At 40.9% G+C, this 24690-nt stretch overlaps 1 protein-coding gene across 1 annotated transcript; it reads right to left on the reverse strand.

Annotated features, from left to right (window-relative positions):
- On the reverse strand, positions 15524-20011 carry LOC8056669 (aspartic proteinase-like protein 2). Its single transcript, XM_002453773.2, has 10 exons — positions 19584-20011; positions 19377-19506; positions 18979-19226; positions 18669-18893; positions 17569-17731; positions 17416-17486; positions 17156-17246; positions 16344-16419; positions 16185-16256; positions 15524-15999 (listed from the first exon to the last, which is right to left on the reverse strand). The coding sequence occupies exons 1-10, from the start codon at positions 19829-19831 to the stop codon at positions 15851-15853; spliced, it is 1473 nt and encodes a 490-aa protein (XP_002453818.1). The 5' UTR covers positions 19832-20011; the 3' UTR covers positions 15524-15850.

Below are 24690 nucleotides of genomic sequence, written 5' to 3' on the forward strand. Positions count from 1 at the left end.
ATGCACATCTTGATTTGACTTATTGACTTGTTCTTCTGGATCCATGGTTTGACTATGCAATAAATGTCTTGTAAGTATGTATTAGCTATCTCCACCTATGAGCTCCAGATATCAAAAACCTTATTAGAGTAGGGTGAGAGAGAAGGCAATACCACTATGCCTCATACCAAAAATACCACATACTCTGAGAGAAGGCATACACCATTACTGCCTTGGTAAGGATCCAGAAATACCACAAATGAAAGACTAGAGAGAGTCATACAAGGAATCTCTGAGTTTTATTTAAAAATCTGCAAAAACTCTAGAGCTATAGTTAATCGAAGAACAAGAGACAAGGCGCTTGATTAGACCGTTCTATCTTTTAACTACTCAAGACAGAAGTGACGGTTGCAAGCCCCATAGTGAAAGGTAAAATGAGTAAGTTTTAAATCTTAAGAGTTTACCCAAACCCAGAGATGAGATCTTGTTTGAACGCATGTATATCTTTAAGGCATAAAACCACTGCAGAAACTCTTGAGTCCATCTTTGCTCAGGGACGAGCAAAGGTTAAGCTTGGGGGAGCTTGTTAACGGTCCTTAGGACGAGCAAAGGTTAAGCTTGGGGGAGCTTGTTGACGGTCCTTAATGCTCATATTTAACCATCAATTAATCATGGAAAAGGATCCAAATGTAACCAACACCCAGACTTAGGGTTTTATCTGACAGAATTCCACGAGTTTTGGTGTTTGTCTATTTCTACAGGGGGTTATCAGGAAATACGGAAGAAAGGCCCACACGTCGGGTTTACATAGAGATATTAACGTGCCGCACAATTTTCTATCATCTAGAAGACTCCAGAAGCCGCGGGACCGAACGGGAAGGAAATCGGGCTCGGGGGCAGGGCGCCCGCCCAACTCTCCTGGGCGCCCGCCCAGCTACAGTGCCCAATCAGGACACGTTTCGCGGATCATGCTTCACCGACCTAATACTTCAAGGAAAACCACACGATCAATGTCGGTTTGATCCGACGGCCCAGATTCATCTGAAAAGACTATATAAGCAAGGCCCCCTGGCCCCTGGAGATCATACCTCTTCTACAGAATCAAAGCTAGGGTTTCAATTCTTCATCCAAGTAGAGAGGATCCCTCTAGTTCTTCTAGTTCTACCTCTAGTTCATCTAGATCTAGTTCTAGTTCATCTAGTTCTAGTTCTAGTTCCTCTAGTTCTAGTTGTAGTTAGTTCTAGTTGTAATCTAGAAAATAGGGAGAGAGAAGAGGAGAGCGGAGGAGCCGGATCTGTCGGATCTTCCTCAACATTGTACTTTTGCAGCATCTGGTTCGTTCTTCATCGTTCTCCAGGTTCTTCAATTCATAACTCCTGACTTCTCTAATTACTTTTATTTACATTCAAGTTATTTATTGGATTCCCGCTTGCATCAAGTGCTCTAGTCTTTGAAACATTAGAGTAGTAATTAATAGATTAGACGTGGTGTTTAGTCTTGCGATTACCTGGAATTGCACCCAATCCTACGGATTGTTGTGGTAGCCCTAGGGTAGTGACAGCCCTAACAGTCGACGTATTCCACCACGTTCGGATCGGTGTTTGTAGGACCGTAGTCAGACCTTCCTAGCCCCCTTCTCATCTCTTTCCGTGGTAAGTGCTCTGATGTCCCGATATAGATAATCTTGAAGTAATTCTTGATTCTTAGATCAACTAGAGAACTCTCGGGAAACTTCCTCTCTTCCCACCAAAAATAATTATATAGTTATCCTTGGGCGATCTTGGATCTTAATTAGTACACTCACGTTCTCTGTGGAAAATCGATACTCTGGAATACTCCCGGGTGAAGGCTACATCGGTATCCGTGCGCTTGCGGATTTTTCTGTTTGCGTTTAAAATACCCAACAGAGTTGTAGTATAGGTGTAAGCGAGGTGCTTAGATCTAGATTACTTGTGGATATCTCCTGTCTAGCTGGATCGTGTGGTAGGCCGCGTAGGTGACAGTTACGTTGGTCCTCTGTAGTCCACCTCTCGTTAGCAGGACGGGTAGGGTTTATCGGCCTATGGATAAGCATCCTTTGTGGTGTAATCTTATCACGTGGTTCATCCCAGACATAGACATACCCCTTTAAAGTAGAGAAACCATAGTTACCCTCTCTATTCTGCTACCATCGCCCATATACTAGAATTGCTCTACTCTCTATTCCCATATTATCACTCACTGTTATCTTACCTTTAATATTGTTCTTATTCGATTCTACCATCTTTCCTATTTACACTTATTTACTTATCTTGGTTAAGTTAGAGCGTAGATCAGTTCTCCCGTTTCTTTGTGGATACGATAAAACCTTTGACCGGGTAAAAGCTTCAACGGTATCCGTGCGCTTGCGGATTATCTGTGTGCATATAAATACCATAGTACACTCTAGTGCCATGCTGGGGATGACAACCTAGTATTCAAGTGGTGTTAGCAAGTCTCAACAAGCATTTTTGGCGTCATTGCCGGGGAGACAGTTGCTGAGTTGACTACGAACCAGCTTAATCATTTTCTAAAAAAATAAAAAATAAAAAAATATATATTTTTTTCCTTTTATCCTTTGCCTCATCTCTGCTAATCTTTCTTCTTATCTAATCCTTGATCTCTGGTCTATCATGAATTCAAATATGTCTATCTATGAATTTCATAGACCTACGGGCACACATCTCGAACCACCAAAATCTTCAAAGCCTATCATAGCATCTAGTTTTGATATAGACCCCGAATACATAGAATTTGTTCAAAAAGAACCTTTCTCAGGAGAAGGTGAGGAAAACCCATACACACACCTAAGAGAGTTTTATAGAGTCTGTGACCTCCTTCGCATAGAAGGCATGTCCGATGAGACCCTTAAATGGAAGCTTTTTCCGTTCTCTTTAACAGGAAAAGCTAGACATTGGTATAAACTCAAAGTAGGGAGTGTTCATGGAGATTGGAAGGAGTTACATAATAGTTTTCTTTTTAAATATTTTCCAATCTCCAAAGTGGTGGAACTTCGGCGTGAGATTATTTCTTTTAGACAACTGGAAGAAGAATCTCTCGGCAAATCATGGGACCGCTTTATTAACCTTACTCTCACTGGCCCAAAGCTTTCTATTCCACAAGAAGTTCTTCTAATTCATTTTTTTGAGGGCCTTAGTAGGGAAGATAAGCAAACCCTTCATGCGGCCTCTGGAGGATCTTTCCACCACCTATCTGCTAGTGAAGCTTGGAATTTGATTGATTTATTAAGTGGAAAGTCTCCTAGCTTTTATATCCCTGAGAAAGAGAAAGAACCAGTTCCTAGACAAGAAAAAGAAGTTTCGATAGCCAGATCACAACCACTTCAATCCCAAACTTTTGCTATCGATCCTAAACCATCAATACCCCAAACTTCCCCAAGAGAGGAAGGAATTCCGACCTTAAATATTTCAGATACTGATGGTTTAGACTTCTGGTTCCATAAGAGACCTTCAAGCAGGGATAATTCAAATCCTCGCAATAATGGTTCTCTTAGAGAATGTCCTGGTTCCTGTTATGAAGAAGTCGAGGATGACATATCAAGTGAAGGAGAGCTAAGCCATATTGAAAATTCTAACACCTCCCCTTTCCTGATCACAAGTTCCAAATGGCTAGAATGCGTAGAATGGATGGATAAGGAAGAAGCTTTAATGGATTCTGACTTTGGCTCAATTTCAAATGGTGAGTTCTTAACTCCCTTTGAAGATGAGATTCATCCAACTACAGAAGATGACATAGGTGAGACCAATCTAGGAGAAACTCCAACTATTCAGATTAGAGACGAAGATAACATTAATGAGCATGGAATTTATTTCATAGCCACTTCATTCACTCCATGCTCATATGCAACATCTTCCCAATCTATTGGTCTCTCCAACATCACCACATTTGAGATCTCCAACCCCCTCTTCCTTTCTATTTATAAAAACTTTAAAAGGGCGGTTGTCGATGCATATGTCTATAATAAATATTGTAGATCTCGTTGAGTTGATCTTGATTTAGGTCAGCGTTGGAAGGGAAACCACTTCGCCGACATAAATTGATGGTTTCCCAAGGACAAGCTTAGTGTCCTAAAATAAGCACTGATCAGATCATAACATGAGTTTTTAATTATTTACAACATTACCTTGTGTATTGAGCATATAAGGATAATTGTAAAAATATTCCTTCGGGTATTCTTGTCACTAACCTTTCCAGGATTGGAACAAGAAGATCAGATGAATGACAAGCAAGTACAAGGTATGTCCAACCAATCATCATGCAACACTGAATTAAATTCATCCAAACTTGAATTCTGCAAAATTCAAGCTTAGGGGAGTACTTTACATAAAAACATCCTTTGCCATGTTGCTATGTTGGTTGTCCCTACCTTTAAGACATGCTCAATTTGTTAAATACTAATCACACTACTTCATCTCCACTTGAGTAGATCTCTATAAATGCTGTCATGTTACCTTTGTCTATTTACTAGTAAGTATTAGTTTGGAAGTACTGCACATACTTCTATTGGCTTTTAAATTAAGCATGGTGCTTAGGTTAAACGGCCTTCCTTAATCTGATTAGACATGGAGTCTAGTTCGGTTATTGAACTAAAAACTGCTTGTGTTGACATTGGTATATTTTTGTCGGACTAACCCCTGTAGAAAAACTTTCAATATCAATTTGGGAAGTCCTGAGATAAACTCACATCAGAGATGAAGAGAGTGACACATGAAGTTTAATAATTTGCACAAGAAGGACATAGCTCATTCATCATAGAGAGATGATCCATGGAGGGTGCCACAAACACGGTGCACAACCGCTAAGAAAGGAAAACTTCCACAAGGTGATACTGTACCATCACTCTTCAAGCAAGGTAACATCTTAAGGAACTTGACTATCACTTTTATAAGCTTCTCCTTGGTTCTGGCGTTCATATAAATAAAAGAGACAAACATGTATGATTTACAACTCTAGATTAACCAACCCAACTGATTCAACATGTTTAGTCCTTTAATCCTTGTTCTTAGTACTACCTCCATGATCCCACACTCCTAATCATATGAGCTAAAATGTTACACATTCAATCTTTGAGAGATATAAAGAAAAAGACATATACATAGATAGATTATCTTTCCATAAGGTTGAGCAATCTGATCTGACAAATGTTATAAGTGCTACACTCATGAACTTTTCATCCATCAACTTTGTCTTGCTCACTATGCTTAGAGTTAGAGAAGAACAAATACACTTTAGGTTCTGTTGGTGTTTTCCACCAACAGGACCCATGCACTTGATCTCTGCCTTGTCTCTATGAGCAGGTACACTTCGAGCAAAACACGGAGGAGTTTTATAACTCTAAGACTCTACCAAGTGAAGGACCTGGATCTACGAGCACAAACACACTGAGCAGGACACTGCCAACGCCGCACTTCGAACTGCTGGGCAAACGAAGAGGTGCAGACGTCAAGGTCCGCACCTGAATCAAATGACGCACCTGAAGAATGAACATGGTGAGAAGTCTTGTTAAGTTACTTTCCTTAAATAGATTATTAGTTAATCATGCTATCTTGAAAAAAAATAAAAATGTTAAAAAAAATACTAAGCCCCATGTGAGTTTACGAGTAGCATAAAACCCATAAGTACCTTCACTGTGGTGGCATAAAAATAAAATAAATATTTCTTTTCTGCTTTATAAAATAAAAATATAAAAACAGAGAGTAATATTTATTGAGGAAGCTCAACATGATGAAGGCTAGATATTTATGCTAACACTTAATTAGTTCCACAAGCTTCGTTGTCTATTTGAGCTCCACAGAATTTAAGAATCAAGAAGACTAGCAGACGGAGGACATTCTAATCGCTGTCAGAATGCTGCTGACTTTCAAATACATCTCTGCCACCTGCTAGCTACATCAAGAGAAATTACGTCAAAATTCAGCTTGGGGGAGAGCACCCCCATTTATCTCGCTAAGTATTTCTACCTATCATTATACTTATATTATGTTATAATATTAAAATACATAAACTATGAAAAACCAAATAAAGATTTTGTGCTTATATATATATATATATCTTTTGCTTAGTGTGTTTAATAAATAAATAAAGTGGCTATGCTAATCTGAATCTTAACAATAAAACTCTAGCATGGATGTGATGAATAGTTGCTCTACCTAATTTGCAAATTTGAAGTTCTCTCTCAAGTTTAGACATAACTGTTATAATTTAAAGCTTGTTCTGGATCTAAACTTGTGGGATAAAAATTTGATCTGAAATGTAAGTTGTTAACGGATATGATATGGAAAGGTTGAGCTGCTGTTTATCTGTTCCTAGAGATGCTAGAATTCTAGAGAATTTTATCTTTGAAAAATCTTTAAAATATTGCATGATGAGTTCCTGTATGATGAGAGTTTAAATTCCTACCACAATCATATATACATGCTTGCTAGTCTTTGAGCCACACATTTATTATTTACTGCTTATGAGCATTGAGTGTGGTCAAGCTGTGTAGACCTTAGGAGCTTGTCATGTGGTTAAATCAAGATTCACTTGCACGTTCACTCATATATGCTACTTCTACTCCGGAAGTACCATCCACATATATCCATCCATGTCCATCTCCAGAACCACCCAAAAAATATTCTACTCCTAATCCGGGAGAGAATAGCCAAAAATATTTCTGTTTTCCCTTGTGAAATAAATGCTCAAGTTATCTTGCTACTACCACTTGCTATATTATCTCAAGAGATAAGTGCTCTGAAAAAAAATAAAAAAAATAAAAAAATAATAAAAAAATAATAAACGAGGAAATAAAAAGGGGCAAGTGCCCGGAACCTCGAAAGAAAGAAAAAGTGAGACGAGAGGTAAAAATGGACAAGTGTCCGACAGTAGAATTAGGGGTACAAGATACCCACCTGAGAGGAAAGAAAAAGAAGAGCATCTCATTCTCCTCATAAAGTTTCAAAAAGCAAGTAAGGTATGTATCCCCTCAAAAGAGCAAAAGTAGAATTAGTCTTTCACCATTGTTATCACCATCATCACCTTACACCATTCATTCGCCACACATGCACATCTTGATTTGGCTTATTGATTTGTTTCTTTGGATCCATGGTTTGACTATACAATAAATGTCTTGTATGTATGTATACTTTATCTCCCACCTATGAGCTCCAGATATTAAAGCCTTATTAGAGTAGGGTGAGAGAGAAGGCAATGTCACTATGCCTTATACCACAAATAAGACATATCTTGAGAGAAGGCATATACCATCACTGCCTTGGTAAGGATCCAGAAATACCACAAAAGAGAGATTTAGAGAGTCATACAAGGAATCTCTGAGTTTTATTTGAAAATCTGTAAAAACTCCAGAGCTATAGCTGATCAAGAATAAGAGACATGGCACTTGGCTAGACTGTTCTATCTTTTAACTACTCAAGACAGAAGTGACGGTTACAAGTCCCATGGTGAAAGGTAAAGTAAGTAAGTTTTAGTTCTTGACAGTTTACTCTAACTCAGAGATGAGATCTTATTTAAAAGCATGTGTACCGTCAAATTTTTAAGATATTGCAACAACTTCTGATCCATTGCTGAGTCTATCCTTGCTCAGGGACGAGCAAGAGGTAAGCTTGGGGAAGTTTGTTGACGGTCCTTAAGTATCAAATTTAATTATCAAATAAACAAAGAAAAGGATCCAAATGAAATCAACATCTAGACTTAGGGTTTTATCTGACAGAATTCCACGAGTTTTGGTGTTTGTCTATTTCTGCAGGGGGTTATCAGGAAATACGGAAGAAAGGCCCACACGTCGGGATTACATAGAGATATTAACATGCCGCGCAATTATCTTACATCTAAAAGACTCTAGAAGCCACGGGAAGGAAGCGGAAGCCGAGAGGGGCCAGAGGCAGGGCGCCCGCCCTGTTTCCCTAGGCGCTCGCCCTTTGTTGGAGTCCAAACAGGACTCTATTTCTCGGGAGATCTCCACCGACCTAAAGGATCAAGAATAACCGTTCAATCAATGTCGGTTTGATTCGACGGCCCAGGTTCACTTGAGGGGACTATATAACCAGACCCCCTGGCCCCTAGAGGAGGCACCCCTTGATCATTATTCATTATTCATAGACAGAGCAAAAGCTAGGGTTTAGAGATAAGAGCTCTCCTCTCTTCTCTAAACTAGAGTAGATCTAGATAGTAGCAAGATGGAGAGCGAAGGAGGATTAGAGGAGAGGCCGGCCTGTCGGTTCTTCCTCCGGTTGTACTTCGTCATGATCAAGCTCTAATCAAGCTTGCTCATGGGATGACTCTGGTAATCTACTTCTAATTCATTATGCAATTACTAATCATGTATGTTCTGGTTCATAACTCTTTTGAGTACTTCTAATCTATAGGACGCTATAGGTTAGAGTTGTAGTATAGGTGTAAGCGAGGTGCTTAGATCTAGATTACTTGTGGATATCCCCTGTCTAGCTGGATCGTGTGGTAGGCCGCGTAGGTGACAGTTACGTTGGTCCTCTGTAGTCCACCTCTCGTTAGCAGGACGGGTAGGGTTTATCGGCCAATGGATAAACATCCTTTGTGGTGTAATCTTATCACGTGGTTCGTCCCAGACATAGACATACCCCTTTGAAGTAGAGAAACCATAGTTACCCTCTCTATTCTGCTACCATCGCCCATATACTAAAATTGCTCTACTCTCTATTCCCATATTATCACTCACTGTTATCTTACCTTTAATATTGTTCTTATTCGATTCTACCATCTTTCCTATTTACATTTATTTACTTATCTTGGTTAAGTTAGAGCGTAGATCAGTTCTCCCGTTTCCCTATGGATACGATAAAACCTTTGACCGGATAAAAGCTTCAACGGTATCCGTGCGCTTGCGGATTATCTGTGTGCGTATAAATACCATTGTACACTCTAGTGCTTTGCTGGGGATGACAACCTAGTATTCAAGTGGTGTTAGCAAGTGTCAACAGCGGGATGCAAAGTTGAGAGAAGAAGCACATCGGGCACATGTCAACTATTGGGAAGATCACTTGTCTCATGGTCATCCAAGAAACAAAATAGTGTTACACTATCAACCGCCGAAGCGGAGTACATTGCGGCCGGTAGTTGTTGTGCACAAATCCTATGGATGAAGGCAACTTTGAAGGACTTTGGAATCAACTTCAAGCAAGTGCCATTGCTATGTGACAATGAAAGTTCTGTGAAGCTCACCAACAATCCGGTTCAACACTCAAGAACAAAGCACATAGATGTCTGCCATCATTTCATAAGAGATCACCAACAAAAAGGGGACATCTGCATTGAGAGTATAGGCATCGATGATCAACTTGCCAATATATTCACCAAGCCACTTGATGAGAAGAGGTTTTGGAAGCTAATGAATGAATTGAACATACTTGACTTCTCAAATATGTGTTGATGCACCCCCACTTTATGACATGCCTCTCCTTCGAGCAAAGCAAGGTAAAATTGTTTGACATGTCATCCATGCTATGCTAAGGACTTGCTTAGTGCATCTAGTCATTCCCTACATGTCTTAGGCTCATTCATGAAAATCAAATGAATTTGATGCTTGTATGGTACCACTATTGTTTCTATGCTTAACTTGATCTAGTGGTAGCATATGACATGTTTGTGGGCTTGCTATCCAAGTGTTTGATCTAGAATATGAGCTATAAGTGTTTAACTCAACATGGTACAAGATAACCCTTATTTGGAGGTGTGAAGAAGCTTGTCCTTGGATCAAACCGAGTTAAATATCTTAGGCAAGTAATCTAGATTGGACCAATTTGGGAAGCTGATCTCACTTCACATGGTTTCACACTAACCTATCTAAAATTTGAGCTCACCTTTTGTGGTCATTGATGACAAAGGGGGAGAAATTATAGGAGAAGTACAAAGATAGGGAAGTAACATAATAAAAGAAGGGGATAAATTAAAATTTTGAAGCACACAAGTAGGGGGAGCAAGCTCATAAACTTGTATGTTGCATTTGTATGTGCATCACATATGTTTGCTTGCATTTGCATTAGCTTTAGAAGCTTTCTCTCCAATGCCTTGCTTGTGTGGTGTATGCTAGTTGTAGGCTTGATTGATGAAATGAAGAACTAGCATGCATAGATAGTGTAACTAGACTTTTAGTTGTTTCACAAGTGGTACTAGAACCTTGTTTATAATGTTGATCTCACGAGGTGTTCTAATTTTGTGAATGTCTAGTACTAATGGTGCTAAGGATGGTGTATATTGGCAACTCCGATTGGTATCACGCTTCAAAGGTCCATTCTTTACACCTTAGCATCATTTGGTAGAAATTGACTCCTATTTTTCCTATTCAAGCATATGTGCAAGCTTTCAAATCCAAACTCTTAGCACATATGTAGGGGGAGCAATTGTTACTAATTTGGGTTTATGAAACTTGTCCATAACCTTTACATATGGTAAAATGCTTGTGCAAGCAACATGAATCCAAGAAAATTTTATTGAAAATCTTTGTAAAAGGGGTTGTCATCAATTACCAAAAAGGGGGAGATTGAAAGCCCTAGTTTGGTTTTGGATAATTGATGAAACCCTAGTACTAACCTCTATACTAAGTGTGTGTAGACTTAATGAGGTTGGTACATGCCAAGTGATGGAGCAAGTGATGATCATGGTGATGATGGTGATGACCACAAGATGATCAAGTGCTCAACTTGGAAAAGAAGAAAGAGAAAAACAAAATCCTATGGAGATCAAGGCAAAGGTATTGCTTAGGGTTTTGGTTTTGGTGATCAAGACTCCATAGAGGGTGTGATCACATTTAGGATAGATAGCCGTACTATAAAGAGGGGAATTCTTTGGCTAAGCGGTTATCAAGTGCCACTAGGTGTCATTGTTCATGTGCATGCATTTAGAACCTAGTGAGCTAACTTAATTCCTTCAAAGAAAATGATTGTGAAAATGCTAACACGCGTGCACATGTTGGTTTACACGTTGTGGTGTTGGCACACTTTGAGAAGGAGGTGGAGTTTGAAGGGTAGAGAGAGGATTGGTTCGGCGCTTTTCGAGAAAATGAAGTGCATATTTTCTATTGCGCCGGTGGGATTTTTGGAGAAGTCGCGGGAGTGTTTCTCGCTGAGAAAACACTCACCGGACGCTGAGTCTAAGCGTCCGGTGTAGACAGTGCCTGGCCGAGCTAGGGTAAGGCACCGGACGACAGGCACCGGACGCAGGCCTGTGCGTCCGGTGGTTAGCGTCCGGTGTGCGGGCGTTTTGCAACCCTCTCTGCGCATGGGTCCGGTGAGCACCGGACGCTATCGGTGCTTAGCGTCCGGTGACCCGCCGGTTTGCGGAACTCTCTGCGCATGAGTCCGGTGTGCACCGGACGCGTCCGGTGCTAACTTGCTCAGCGTCCGGTGCACTGCAGGTGACCGTTAGACTCTGACATGAGAAGTTCAAAAGGCGACACGTGGCTGACGTTGGAGCACCGGACGCAAGAGCTGAGCGTCCGGTGCCCCTTTAAGAGCGTCCGGTGACCCCGCAGTTTGCCCAGTGAAAAGAGCCAACGGCTCTATTTGCTTGAGGGGCTACAAATACGTGTTTGGCCGGCTTAGGGCTCACACTCTTGACATTCTAGCATACATAACTTTCTTGTGAGCCTAAGCAAACTCCTCCCACTCATCTCCTTCATAGATTAAACATCTTTGTGAGATTGGGAGTGATTCCAAGTGCATTTGCTTGAGTGATTGCATCTAGTGGCACATGGGGATCGTTCTAGCTGCGGTTTTCTTGTTACTCTTGGTGGTTGCCGCCACCTAGACGGCTTGGAGCAGCGGAGGAGCTTTGGCACGAGTTGGTGATTGTTCGTGGCCATCTCCCGGTGATTGTGAGGGGTTTGTGCCTACCTCGGCGGAGAGCCAAAGGCAACATTAGTGGATTGCTCGTGTCATTGAGCTACCTCACTTGTGGGTAGGTTCTTGTGGTGTCCTAGTGAGGACGAGGTTCGTGCTACACCTCTTAGCCACCGAACCACCAAGTGTTGGTCGACACAACGGGGACGTAGCGTGCCGGCAAGCACGTGAACCTCGGGAGAAAAATCTTGTGTCTCCATTGTGTTTGTTGATTGGATTTCTCCCGGTGATTGGACTTCATAATATTGTGATTGGTTCATCCCCTCTACGCGGTGGTATAAAGATCAAACACTCTCTCTTACTTTCTTGCAGACTAGAGTAGCTTACTTCTTGTATAGAAACTTTAGATAGCTCTCTAGTGTAAGTAGAGACTTAGTTCTTGTGTGCATAGTGATCATAGCAACTAGAATTGTTGGGTAGGTGGCTTGCAAACACCCCTTTAGAGCTAGAGCAAAAAGCTTCGCTTTGATATTTACTAACCTCTTGCTCTAGTGTTTTTGTAGAATTTTTAAATAGGCTATTCACCCCCCCCCTCTAGCCATATTAGGACCTTTCAGCTGTGCTTGCTGCTCCTCTCAGCAAATGGATTCATTCCGTCGGTACTCAGTGCAAACCTAATATTTCTTGGTTCGCTAGCATGGTTCTCATTAAAATCTTTCCACTGTTTTCCATCGGCTGGATGGCGAAGCTTGCCATCATTTTTGTGCTCATTCGAAGCATGCCAACTCACAGTTTTGCATCGTCAGGGTTAGCAAACAAACTCCTCAATCGATCTACCACTGGAAGGTACCACATCACTAAAGCAGGAATCTTTTTCTACGCATAATAATCAACCTCTTCTTTATCTTTGCTGGTGGGTTTTGAACTCTGCTGGGTCTTCTTTTGGGTCTTCTTTCGCTTCTTCCCTGCTTTACACATGGAGGCAGCACAATCCTCATGTCGATAGTCTTTATTTGTCTTATACCGACTTGCACCACACTTTGGACACTTATCTAAGTCATTGTATTCATCACCGCGATATAGGATACAATGATTCCTTCACGCATGGATCTTCTCGACACCCATAGTGAGCGGACTGATCAGCTTCTTTGCATGGTACGTGTTAGCAGGCAATTTGTTCTCCTTGGGAAGCATATCTCCGATAATACTTAAGAACGTATCGAATCCAACATCAGACAGACCATACCTGGCTTTTGACATCAATAGTTTTAGCACAGATCTCAGCGTCGTGAACTCTTTGGTATAGCCCTTGGACTCATCATACAGAGGCTCTTCAGCCGCCTTCTTCAAGGCCTCCATCCCTTTCATTAATAACATTGATGGTTCAGTATGACGATGCAACATTGCCTCTAAGAATTCAAAATCTTCCGTGGCTGTATCATTTGGTAAGACATGAGTTCTGTCATCACCATTTCTCCCAGCAAAACCACCAGCAGTAACATTTGGCATAACATGTTCACTTTGGTGTGTGTCGTGCAAAAACTGAAATCCTTCATCAGGCATGCCTGGACTGTCGGCGTCAATATTCGCAGGGTCCCCAATTGTATAAGGTGCCGAGCTACCCTCTCCATGCTTTGTCCAAATCAAGTAATCCTTCATAAATCCTCGGCATACCAGATGAGAAATGATTAGTTCAGTATCTTTATAAATATTAATATTTCTGCAGTCGATGCATGGACAATATATGTGCTTCGTCTTTGTTCTCAAAGCATGGTTCTTAGCAGCATCAACAAACCTATGGACCTCAGGTATGTATGATGGATCTAGTCTTGATAAGTTATACATCTAGAAAGACCACTCAATCATGAGCTGTGCAAAAATTAGTAAATTAATTGATCTCAATGCAAAACAAGTAGTTTAGGAAAATTGTCATCTAACCTTTCAAACAACAACTTGTGAAGATGAAAACCTCCAACTTGTATATCTATCAAATTTGTAGACCTCAGAGTTAACATTAAAAATAAAGACAAAACCCTAAGTAATAATTCAAAAAAAAACTAACAACTAAATCAAATTGACTAGGTAGAAAAACACCATTGATGGAATCAATTAAATATATACCTTAATTCACTATAATAAATTTGAGAAGCAAATATGAAAATGGTCAGAGGAGAGGCATCATCTTAAGCAACCTCATACATGAAAAATACATATTGCATAATGAAATCAAATTTACATAAAAAATAACATTCTAAACAATAGAAAACTTATCTTTCTCTTTCTTCCCAAGCATGGAAACACCATTCATGGAAAGCACTATATATATTTTTTGGATTCACTAATTAGAGAAGAAAACATAGAAAAAAAAGAGAGGAGAGACTTCATCTAACCATCTTAAGCAACCTCATTTGAGCAAATATAGTCCATACATAGCTATTCTGCTCTCTCTCATGGTGAAACCCTAGATCCAAAAAGTAGCTCTAATTGAGCAAGAGAGCACAAAAAGAGCCTTTAGAGACATCAACTAACCTTTCTTAGCCACCTCTTCCAAGAAATGAAAATCAAAACCTCCCTCCTTGTATTTTGGAAAAACTGGATCTCCAAGATGTGCTCCAACGGAATGTGGCTGCGAGCTACAGTTCTGCCCGAGGAGGAAGAAGGGAGGCTGGGGGTATTTATAGAAAGAATAGCACAGGCGGTTTGCTTAAAAAACCTCCTGTGTAAATGGGTCTTTACAGGCGGTTCACATAAGAAAACCGTATGTGTTAATGCTCCATTTACACAGGCGGTTTTTTAATCTTGCCGTACAAATTTATACCACAGGCGTGTTACAACTAAAACCGCCTATGGAAATTTTTTGCCCCCGCCAGCTTAGAGCATCTGTGTACTAGTGGTAATGGTAATCGATGGACTTTTCAGTTCGTGCCCACTTATTGATGGAAATCGTTTCGGTTTTTAAAGGATGATGGACATCGTCAAGATTAGACTAGGTCTAAGTACTATTTAGAGTTGAAGGGTGCTTAGAGTAGTCTAGGACTTTGTTTTTTCCTTTGACCGTACTATTAAGGGGGCAACGAACAGATAGCTTGTCCTAAGCAAGGCTTTAGGTTTAGGTGTTGCTCACACTTGTCAAATCTAGCACTAGGCAGCTCAAAGAGAGTCTTTAGATCGAGAGGATCAAACTTCATTTTGGAAAGTTCGTGATTTGACGAAATGTTGATCAAGTTTAGGCATTGGACGTTGGCATCGGACGCAACAGTGGAACTGTTTGTGCATCCGATGTATGTAGGAGAATGAGCCAGCGTGCCACGTGTACGTCTAGGGTACACCACCGGACGCATCACCGCGTTCGTTCTCTTACCCAGAGAGCATGTCAAAAGAGTTTCCTTACCGGACGCGTCCGGTGTGATTAGAGTTTTCAAATCGCAACTAGCAGTTGGTGAGGCACCGGAGACCGGACTCTCTACGCGAGCGTCCGGTGCAACATCAAAAGCGTCCAGTGCATACGAAATCTGCTGATTTTGTGCCTAGCTCTTGGACTTAATGGAGAGTATAAATACTTGGCCAACTCGTCCATAGAGGTTCTCTTGCCCATTTGTTCAGCTGAAAAACATCTTGTGGTGCAAGAGAGAAGCAAGAGCCTAGAGAGGATTGAGATTTGAGTGATTATCCTTCTCTAGTGAGATCAAGAGTTCAAATGTGCATCCAGCACTCTCTTCATCCTTTACATTCTAGCATTTAATTTCAGCTCTTTACATTCCTAGAATTGCCATGCTAGAATAGAATTGAAACTAGGTTGCAAAACTTTTATGCGATGGCTCTCTAGAACACAATTAGACACAAGGGTTGAATTGAGATTTATAGGTTGCTTAAATTTTTAGAAAAGCCCAATTTACCTCCCTCTTGAGCATCTTGATCCTTTCATGTATAATATTTTGCACTCTTTGTTGAACTTCTGAACTCAGCTATTTTTGTTACAGATACATTTTTCCATGTTTTAGTCCTAAGATTCCAGGATTAGGCTACAACACCAAACAGCTCCAGGTTGCTGTTACTAACAACAGAATCAAGGACTTGTGCCATTGAAATCTCCACCCAGCAGAGATATTTTGTGCGTCGACAGTGTACACTGAGCCAGTCTTGTCATCCTGAATTTTAATGCTCGAGGAGCCTGAAACCAAAAGAAACCCGTTCGGCATTTAACTCAAGATGGCACATGAGCAGAACACAAACGTCAGAGTTTAAGTATATTCCCGTCGCAAAAAGATCCAACTATGAACTACACAAATGTTAGACTATACTATAATCTCAGATTTCTGCAGATGAAAGGACAATTACGATGAATTTGAAACTTACAGTTGTAGTCTGCCCATCCAATAACTTGTTTTTCCAAGTCATAGACTACTAGTTTATTTGAGAGGACCAGGTCTGCAACGGAGTACGTGAACTTTAGAAGCAAGTCAAGCAACATAAAGAAGAAACAAGTAGATCAATAATAAAACTGCTTCATCATACCTCCTAAGAGAACCATATCTTTCCCATCTTTGGTCTGCACTCCACCATCCAGGAATCCCATACAGTATAAATCATTCTAGAAAAAAAATACATTTAGAGTATCAAAAATAAACCTTAATAATGGTAACTTGTCTTGCAGGATGATTGAACAAATGGTTGTCCACACTTAAGATACTAATTACTAAAACAAATATAACTTTGGCAAAATTTGATTCATAAGGATGAGCTGGGCCAGAACAAGTCAGTACCAAACCTACTATAGATTAGATGACAAAGATAAAGATCAGATATAAATAGAAATCCAAAATCACGCTTTTAGGGTATAAGATATAGGAGCAATACGCCAATCGACAACTATGATTTCAAGTCACCCCCAGTGTAAATTTGGGTGACACATGGGCAATTTTGTCTTGAGTGCACATTGTACATGAAATTTGTCTTTTTCATACGAGTATTTCAAAATGGAATTTGCATCTCAACTTTTGCGGCATGTCCAATCCTTGGATGCACTATGAACACACCAAGTTTCGAATGTTTTGAAAACTTCTAAGTATGTTTTTCTAAGGGGTTTTCACGATTCCATTCCACCAGAAGGCGGCTTCATCAAATATTTTCAATTTCCTTTTCTGCTGCTTTTATTATACGAAGAAATTTAATAAACAACAATATTTATTTATTCTATGTCCTTCTATGATGAGCTTTTCAAGAAAAAAACATAGAAAAGCAGATTATTGTCACTTCAACATTTGGCTTGACACACTATTGTTGCTTATATTACTCAGAAAAAGCAGGGAGAACAGATGTTATCTTACCTCATTCTGGAAAAGGTAATCATGTGGGTAAACATTCAGTGTAATTTCTCCCTCAAAACTAAAGGTGACTACGGGAAATCCATCATCTATACTGCAAAAAGAATGGGGTGAAGGCGTTAGAAATATACACAAACAATAATTTGTCAAAAAAAAGTACATGCATGAGATGATCCCTGATTATAAATGTATAAATGCATGTAGCAATATAATGTATCCATATATCCGAAACATGAGAGTTTAAAAACCACCATCAAATGTACCTTCCAGAAAACTGGAAACAGACGAAGTCTTGATAATTATGTAAGGCCAGATCTTGATACTTATCAAATACCTAAAATGGACAAGAAAACATCATATGGCGGGCACAAATTGTTCTTCACTACAAAGATTGTTTGATACAGAAGTTCCCATACCGCAGTCAACAAAGTCCTATAAACTTCCCTCGGAAGATATGCCAGTGTTGTCCCGCTGTCAATGATAGTGCCTTTACTGTCACCAGAATCAAAAGTACTCGATGGAAGCTGAAGTGTAGCACCACCAACAGAAATTCCTTGCAGATTGACATTGTAGTGTGTCCTGTGGTAAATTTCAATAAGGTTCCAGAAATTACACAGTGAACATCATTCATAAGAATGGGTATATCAACCGATTTATGTTGAAGTGAGACCCTATTTGTCCTACTACCCAGTTAGTGATACACGCAGAGAAGTAATTGAAGAGAATGTAGCTTTACTATTTACATAGATAAATCCAAGGGGCGCACATGAAGAGTAAACCAAAGCATTGGCATTAAAAGCTGTAAAGACAAGGACTTGGGACACTCAGTTATACTAGTATGTAAGAGTATCTTAATATTACATCAAACAGATGAAACTAAAGAGCATAAACCAACTTATGACAAACAATTCATGCTTCAAGATCAAAATTTAAATAATCATGCCAAGAAAAGAGTCAACTTTTATGCCTATGAAATACTTGTTAAAGCTTCTATATATTCAGTACATTTCTTTCATTTTTTTAAGAAAATATATTTTGACTGGAAACAGTTCATGCTTCAAGATCAAATTTCAACGAATCATGATTAGGAAACAGTCAAAGCTTTTATGTCTATGGAATACTGTCAAAGCTTTGGATGTTGGGTCGGTCAACTCGCTTACTATCAGATAGATTAATAGAGCCTACTCCACTAGCTAATATTGAAGGCTTGACCATTTTTTTTTTCAAAGAAAGAAATGCCATTCCACACTTCACAATTTGACCCGCATCATCATGCAAATAAATGATGGAATCAATCAGCTCTTCCATGTATAGGCATGGCAGAGAAGTATGAACAGGACACGGCAGAGTAGCGGCTGCTGATAAGCCATGGCAGGGAAGACCACTGAATTTATCAAACAAACTAACTAGCAGCCAAGAGAGCAGCTGAAGGAACATTCGCACAAAGTAGACATGAGACAGAGAAAATAGATATGATGACGATGGAAACAGTGGAAACAGAGCCGAGACCACATACACGTTTTGCACCAAGGGCGTCGTCTTCACTTTGGGCTGTACCACATTCCCAATAGCGAAGATGCCACCACCATGGACAGTGTCCAAGCAGTGAGCAAATATCTTTCTCACTTTACGAGCAGCAGCCAGCTGCGACAGCATCGACGAATCCGCCTGGCCGAACCCAAGAATCCCATCAAGGGCCTGGCTCGAGGATCCCAAATCCCCACCAAGCTGAGCACCACACCTGCAGAATGAAAACAGCCGCGGAATCAACAGATGAGTACAAATTAGCGGTCCCCAGACCCACCCCCAGGCCTCCAAAGGCTCACCCAAACGTGATGCTGGCGTTGGACGGGGTGGTCTGGCCGTTGCCGGACACCTGGTTGTACTGCACGGAATCTGAGACGTAGAAGCCGGTGGTTGAGCTCCCATCTCCGTAGGCGATCCTGAACTGGCACGGCGACGACGTCGAGGGGCACGCGGGGGGCAAGCCGTTGGGGCTGTTGGCGACGCAGAACTCCTGGTCGCACCCCACCGTGGTCCCGCTCCCGGCAGGGTCGTACTGCGTCAGTTCTATCTACAACAACCAAACCAACACGCAGGGAAGGACGATTCTTCACGAAAAGATCATCATCACCAAGCAGACAAGCAATCCAATCTCCCCCCACCCCCAAAAATCATCGAAGGAATTGAATTGAACGGACAAGCCATGGCGATGGAGCATTACCCCGAGGCCGCTCGTGGTGGGGCAGCCGTCGCAGCGGATGCAGTTGACCCAGAGGATATCGCTGCCGGTGTCCACCTGCACGTAGTAGCCCTTGGACGGCGAGCCGATCTCAATCTGCGTGTAGTACAGGCTGCGCTGCACAGACCCCCAGTCAGACACGCCAAGAAAAGCACGCGCGCCGGCGAGGCTGATAGATAGATCACCTACCCGGTCGCGGTGGGGAGCCCGACGCCGCCGAGGGGCAAGTCGACGGCGCCAAGGAGCCGGCCATGGCGGCCGACGTCGTGCCTCCGCAGCGCCGCGAGGTGCTCCGCCACATCCCCGCCGCCTCCGTGGCGCGGGAACTTGCGGCGCACCTGGAAGACGCCGGTGGCGGCCGCGCGCTCCACCAACAGCGCGAAGAGAAGGACGAGGAGCACCGAGAAGAAGATGGAAGCGCGGGGCGCTGGCGCCATCGATCCGATCGGGCTCTTGGGTTTGCTTAGCCCGGTGGGCTTCCTACTCCAGGCAGCCAGCAACCAGCAGCCAGCCGGCGAGGTCGAGCATATGTGTCTGCGTTCGGGGAAGGGGAAGGGAAGGCGCCGAAAAAGAGGAAAAGAAGACGAGGAGGACAAGGGGAAATTTAATCGGCGTTGCTTTCAACGGTCGGTGTTTAAATCAGCCGGGAGATATTCCTGCCCACCCCTGATCTTCCTTTCGTTTTACGATTTTAGTCCATATATACTCCCACATTTCTCATTAGGAGACATAGCTCGACATGACATGGTCTATTAAATTACAGTACTTCGATCGTCTGTTTAATTTATTTATACTTATAAAGTTATAATAATTAGATAGTGAATTTAGTTACAAATCTAATCATATTAACTTTGTGTTATAATAATTAAAAATTATTAGTCAAATTGTTATAAAAGATAATTAGTAAAGGATTTTAGTTTAAATCTTGGTGTATGTGTGTTTATTATAAAAGACAGTAGAGGTAATCTATACCTCTATACCTATTTATAAAGAGAGAAAATTTCAGGCTGCCAATATTTTTTCTGCCTGCCCTGTCCGGCTTCGGTTGTCCGGAAACCTCTGTCCGCGATTAGATTAGGTTATAACACAAGTTACAGCAGCGATCCTCCCAAAGTCTCGATCGACCGTCCGGTCCATGCACGCAAGCCGCACACGCCGGCTTCCATGTACTGGCTTGGTCCGTGCATAGCTCCGAGCCTCCGACGGACATGGCACAAACTTAGGGCTTAAGCTAACCCTATATCCATTAATGTGATTGAATCGATATATTTTAGGATTGTTTCTTTTTTGTGAATTAGTATTTTATAAGATTAATCTATATCTATACTTCTATATCTTTTCCTAATATATAATTGTAAAAAATTTAGTCCATCATATCTTTATATGTCCACTGGTCAGATTAATTAAACGATGCCTGGTCCAATTGGGTTAGGGGAAAAAAGAAAAGTTACGGGCTGAATCTAACTCCGAAGCCTAACACAAGTTTAAACCAATTTTAGACCGAACCAAGCGAATAGTTAGGCTTGACTAAAATCCAAAATGACCAGAAAAATTTCCTTTTTATTATTAGAGAAGGAACTATAGATTAGGACTTTGATTTTTTTCCTCCGATTGACATCTAAGTAAGGGGGTGCTTAGTTCCCCCATAGAATCCAAAATACAAAATACCAATTACTTTGGAGTGATGAAATACAAAATGCCAAAATCAGGGTCATGGTTAGTTCCATTCAAAATGCAGAATTTATTGTCCTCATGAGAGCCTCTTGAGGCTCTTTTTGAGGTTTTTTGTCTCTTAAAGTCAAAATACAAAATGGAGAATAACCACCTTTTTGCCAAAAAAAATTGCATGGTGTTTAGTCTATTTTGCAAAATGATGGACCAAAACCCAATTTTTTTGAAAAAAGGGAAACTAAACACCCCCTAAATAAAGCAGTGGAGCAAAATAAAGAACATAATTCTTATCCTTTTTCTATTTGACTATTAAGAATTCTATTTAGAATACTTAGGATGTGAGGAATCTATTTATATTAGGACTTCTACTCCACATATTGGTTTAGACGTAAGTTATTCTAACTCGTATGAGCACGGGTTATATATAAGTTTAGATAAAAGAAACTTTTCATTGTTCGGTAGTTAGAGGAAGATAGACAAAAAAAAATGGACAAAAAAAAACCTAAAATTTTACCTCTTTATTATTAGGTATAAATATATATAATTAGGTAATAGAGATATAGATATAGATTTGATAGTTTTTTTCTCCCGTTGCAACGCACGGGTATTTTTGCTAGTATTTATAAAGAGCCAAAATTTCAGTCTGCCTTTTTTTTTCTGCCCGCTCCTCTCCCATCCGCTTCCCCGTGTTGTCTGTCCGCCACACCCGAAATCGAATAGATCACGACTCGGGAAGGGTCGCCCGTGCTCAGAACCGATCGGTACCTACGCGACCCCGGCGAGAATCAATCTCACTTCTAGAACGGGCGTTGACGCCGTAGCAGCAGCATGAAATAGGCAGTGAATCGAGCGCCTCCAATCCACTACGGAGCCGCCGGCCGCGGTCCCATCTGACGGTGGCTGGATTCCCGCGCGCGATGATGGACCTGCCAGCCGCGGTCCCACATCCAACAGCGGCTGGATTCCCACGCGCGCCGATTGTAGAATTTTCTGGAGGGAGGGCAGGGCGGAGGCGGCTGCTGCTACCGGAGCAAGGCAAGGCGAAGGGGAGGCGGCAGGCGAGAACGAGACGAAACGAATGGGAAAGAAAGGGAGCGGAGACGGAGACAAAGCGATGTGTGGCCTTTTCTTCCTGGAGATCGGAAGTCTGCCTCCCCACCTGCTCACAACCATCCGATCCCTCCACCTACACGCTGCACGAATCTCAAAGTGCCATGCAGCGCTTGTCCACACGCTGGCCGCCAGGTAGTCCTCTATCGCTACCTTTGGTCACATCATATATATATATATATATATATATATATATATATATATATATATATTATAATAAATCTGCTTCCTTATTGCCGTTCTCCATTCGTTTATTCATTTTTGTTTATTTATTCTGAACTGTTGTCCACAAGTTAGTTACCTAGATTAGAAAATGGTCTAACTAATCAATACGTGAACTAAAATCTCTTAAGTTGTTTGTTGTCTAATTTAGTCTAAATAAATGTAATCCTGTAATCCTCAACCAGGACTGCCATCTGAAAATTAAGAATGATCTCTAACTATAATCATCAATGGACGGATCAATTGTTCACACGTAAACAACTAACTATTTACCTCCTTTAATTAAGTATTATAGCTACTGATTTTTTATAGATCCTCACACATGGATAGTATGAAAACTAAAGTTAAGTTATGATAACACATGTATCGCAATTATATTCTGATTCGATATATGTTAATAGGATATTAATATTTTATTACCATCACTAACTTATATTATTGTGTGTGTGCGCACGGGCTTATATTATTATGTGTGTGCGCACGGGCGTGTGTACCGTCCGTTATCGTTTTCATAAATATATGAGAGTTTTTGTCTTTTGAGGTGCGGATGGGAGAGAAGTATAAGGCACGCAAGAACAAAGACAACGCGGGGAAGCGGATGGGAGAGGAGCAGGCAGAAAAAAAAAAGACAGATTGAAATTTTAGCTCTTTATAGATATGTATAGATATGAGAGTTTTTGTCTTCCGTTGCAACGCACGGGCATATTTTGCTAGTATATATATAATTACACAGGTCCCCACTTTTTCATGACTAATGAGAGAAAATTCGTTCAAATAATATCTTTTAGAGTTTGACGACACGATTTTGTCTCTCTTTTTATTGTGAAAACAAAGAATGCCGCATTACATTGTTCCGTACGTGGCTAGAGCGGGTTCGAGACGCAGTAGACATACAATACATCATATAGTACAAATAAGCATCATATGATGTGCTAAAACTTCAGGTTTCTTTTTTGGAATAGCTCTGGCTTCGGTTTCATAGGACTCTTACCATGGAGCCACATCAAACAACCATTTAGGAAATGCCTTTTATTATAAATCTAAAGGAGGTGGAGCCATTTTTATAATGGTGAGCTGAAGCCGCAGAAATATGGCTTCTCTCAGCTCTTCTTTATAGACATGACTCAAACTATTACAAAATTGATACTAAAGCTATTTTTACTAAAAAAAATTAATGTAACTTTAGCTCTATTAAGAAAGTTGTTTCATAGAAGAAGCCGAAATCAAAGCCTGCGTATCTATAGACTGAAATAGGGTACTTATCACTTACTAATACAAGCTTCGCACTCTACTGGAATAGTTGGAAAGGAAGAATCTCAAGATTGGTGAAATTCAATGAAGTGACGATAGAGGCAGGAATTGTGAAAATGCACGGTCCGACAACCACCATCTTACCGAAAAGTAACGTTCCACAATCCACACGTGACAGGGGTTAGTGTGCCCCTATCATTTCATCATCATCATCATATCGAAATCAATTTGCTGCATCACGTTTGCGCTCGTATTGATGCTAAAAACAGTGTCAAAATTGGATACGCGCTGCTGGTGGCGGTTGGACGCCGAAAGATCGCTCTGGTGTTCAAGCAGGCCGCGCGGTGGAGGCTGGCATTGGATACCAAATCGAGTATAATATAAATATATGCAAGGGTCATGAACTTTGTGTGGGAGAAAGAGGATAGACATAATACATTCGCTCAAAAAAAAGATATACTAGTGATTTTTTAAACGGTGAGGAAAGCTTTTACTCTACTATAGTATTAAGAGAATTGGCTCATTTTATACGAAAAACCAAGCTCGAAATCATGCAATATACAATACACTTCTCACAATGTGATTAGAGGATGTTGAATAACTGGATTAATTGGCTAGATAATCGGTTATCTATATCAGTTATCTAGTGCTACTTGTGAAGTCTAAGAGCAACTCCAAAAGACTTTTTATATCTCTTTTACAGGAATATAGATTTTAATAAAAAAATAGCCATTGACAGCCTCTTTAGGTGGATCTCGAAACAGAGACATCTCCTATTCCAGGTTTCTCGCTAGACAAAAGATGGTGAATGAGGATAGCTCTCTTGAGTGCGTACAAGGTATAGAAAGTTGTTGGAGAGTATAAAGATATTTGAAAACAAATTTTACTCAAATGACCTTTTAAATGAGGATTTAGAAAGTAAACTTATGTGTGTTCCCTTCCATGTGTCTGAGGATGAGGCAGTTTAACTCCCCTTGGAGGTCAGGCGATCCAGGAGTGGGTTTGCACCCCCCCCACACACCCAACATTATGGTGTGGCCCC

Source organism: Sorghum bicolor, chromosome 4 (assembly GCF_000003195.3).
Source record: "Sorghum bicolor cultivar BTx623 chromosome 4, Sorghum_bicolor_NCBIv3, whole genome shotgun sequence".
NCBI classification, from domain to species: Eukaryota; Viridiplantae; Streptophyta; class Magnoliopsida; order Poales; family Poaceae; genus Sorghum; species Sorghum bicolor.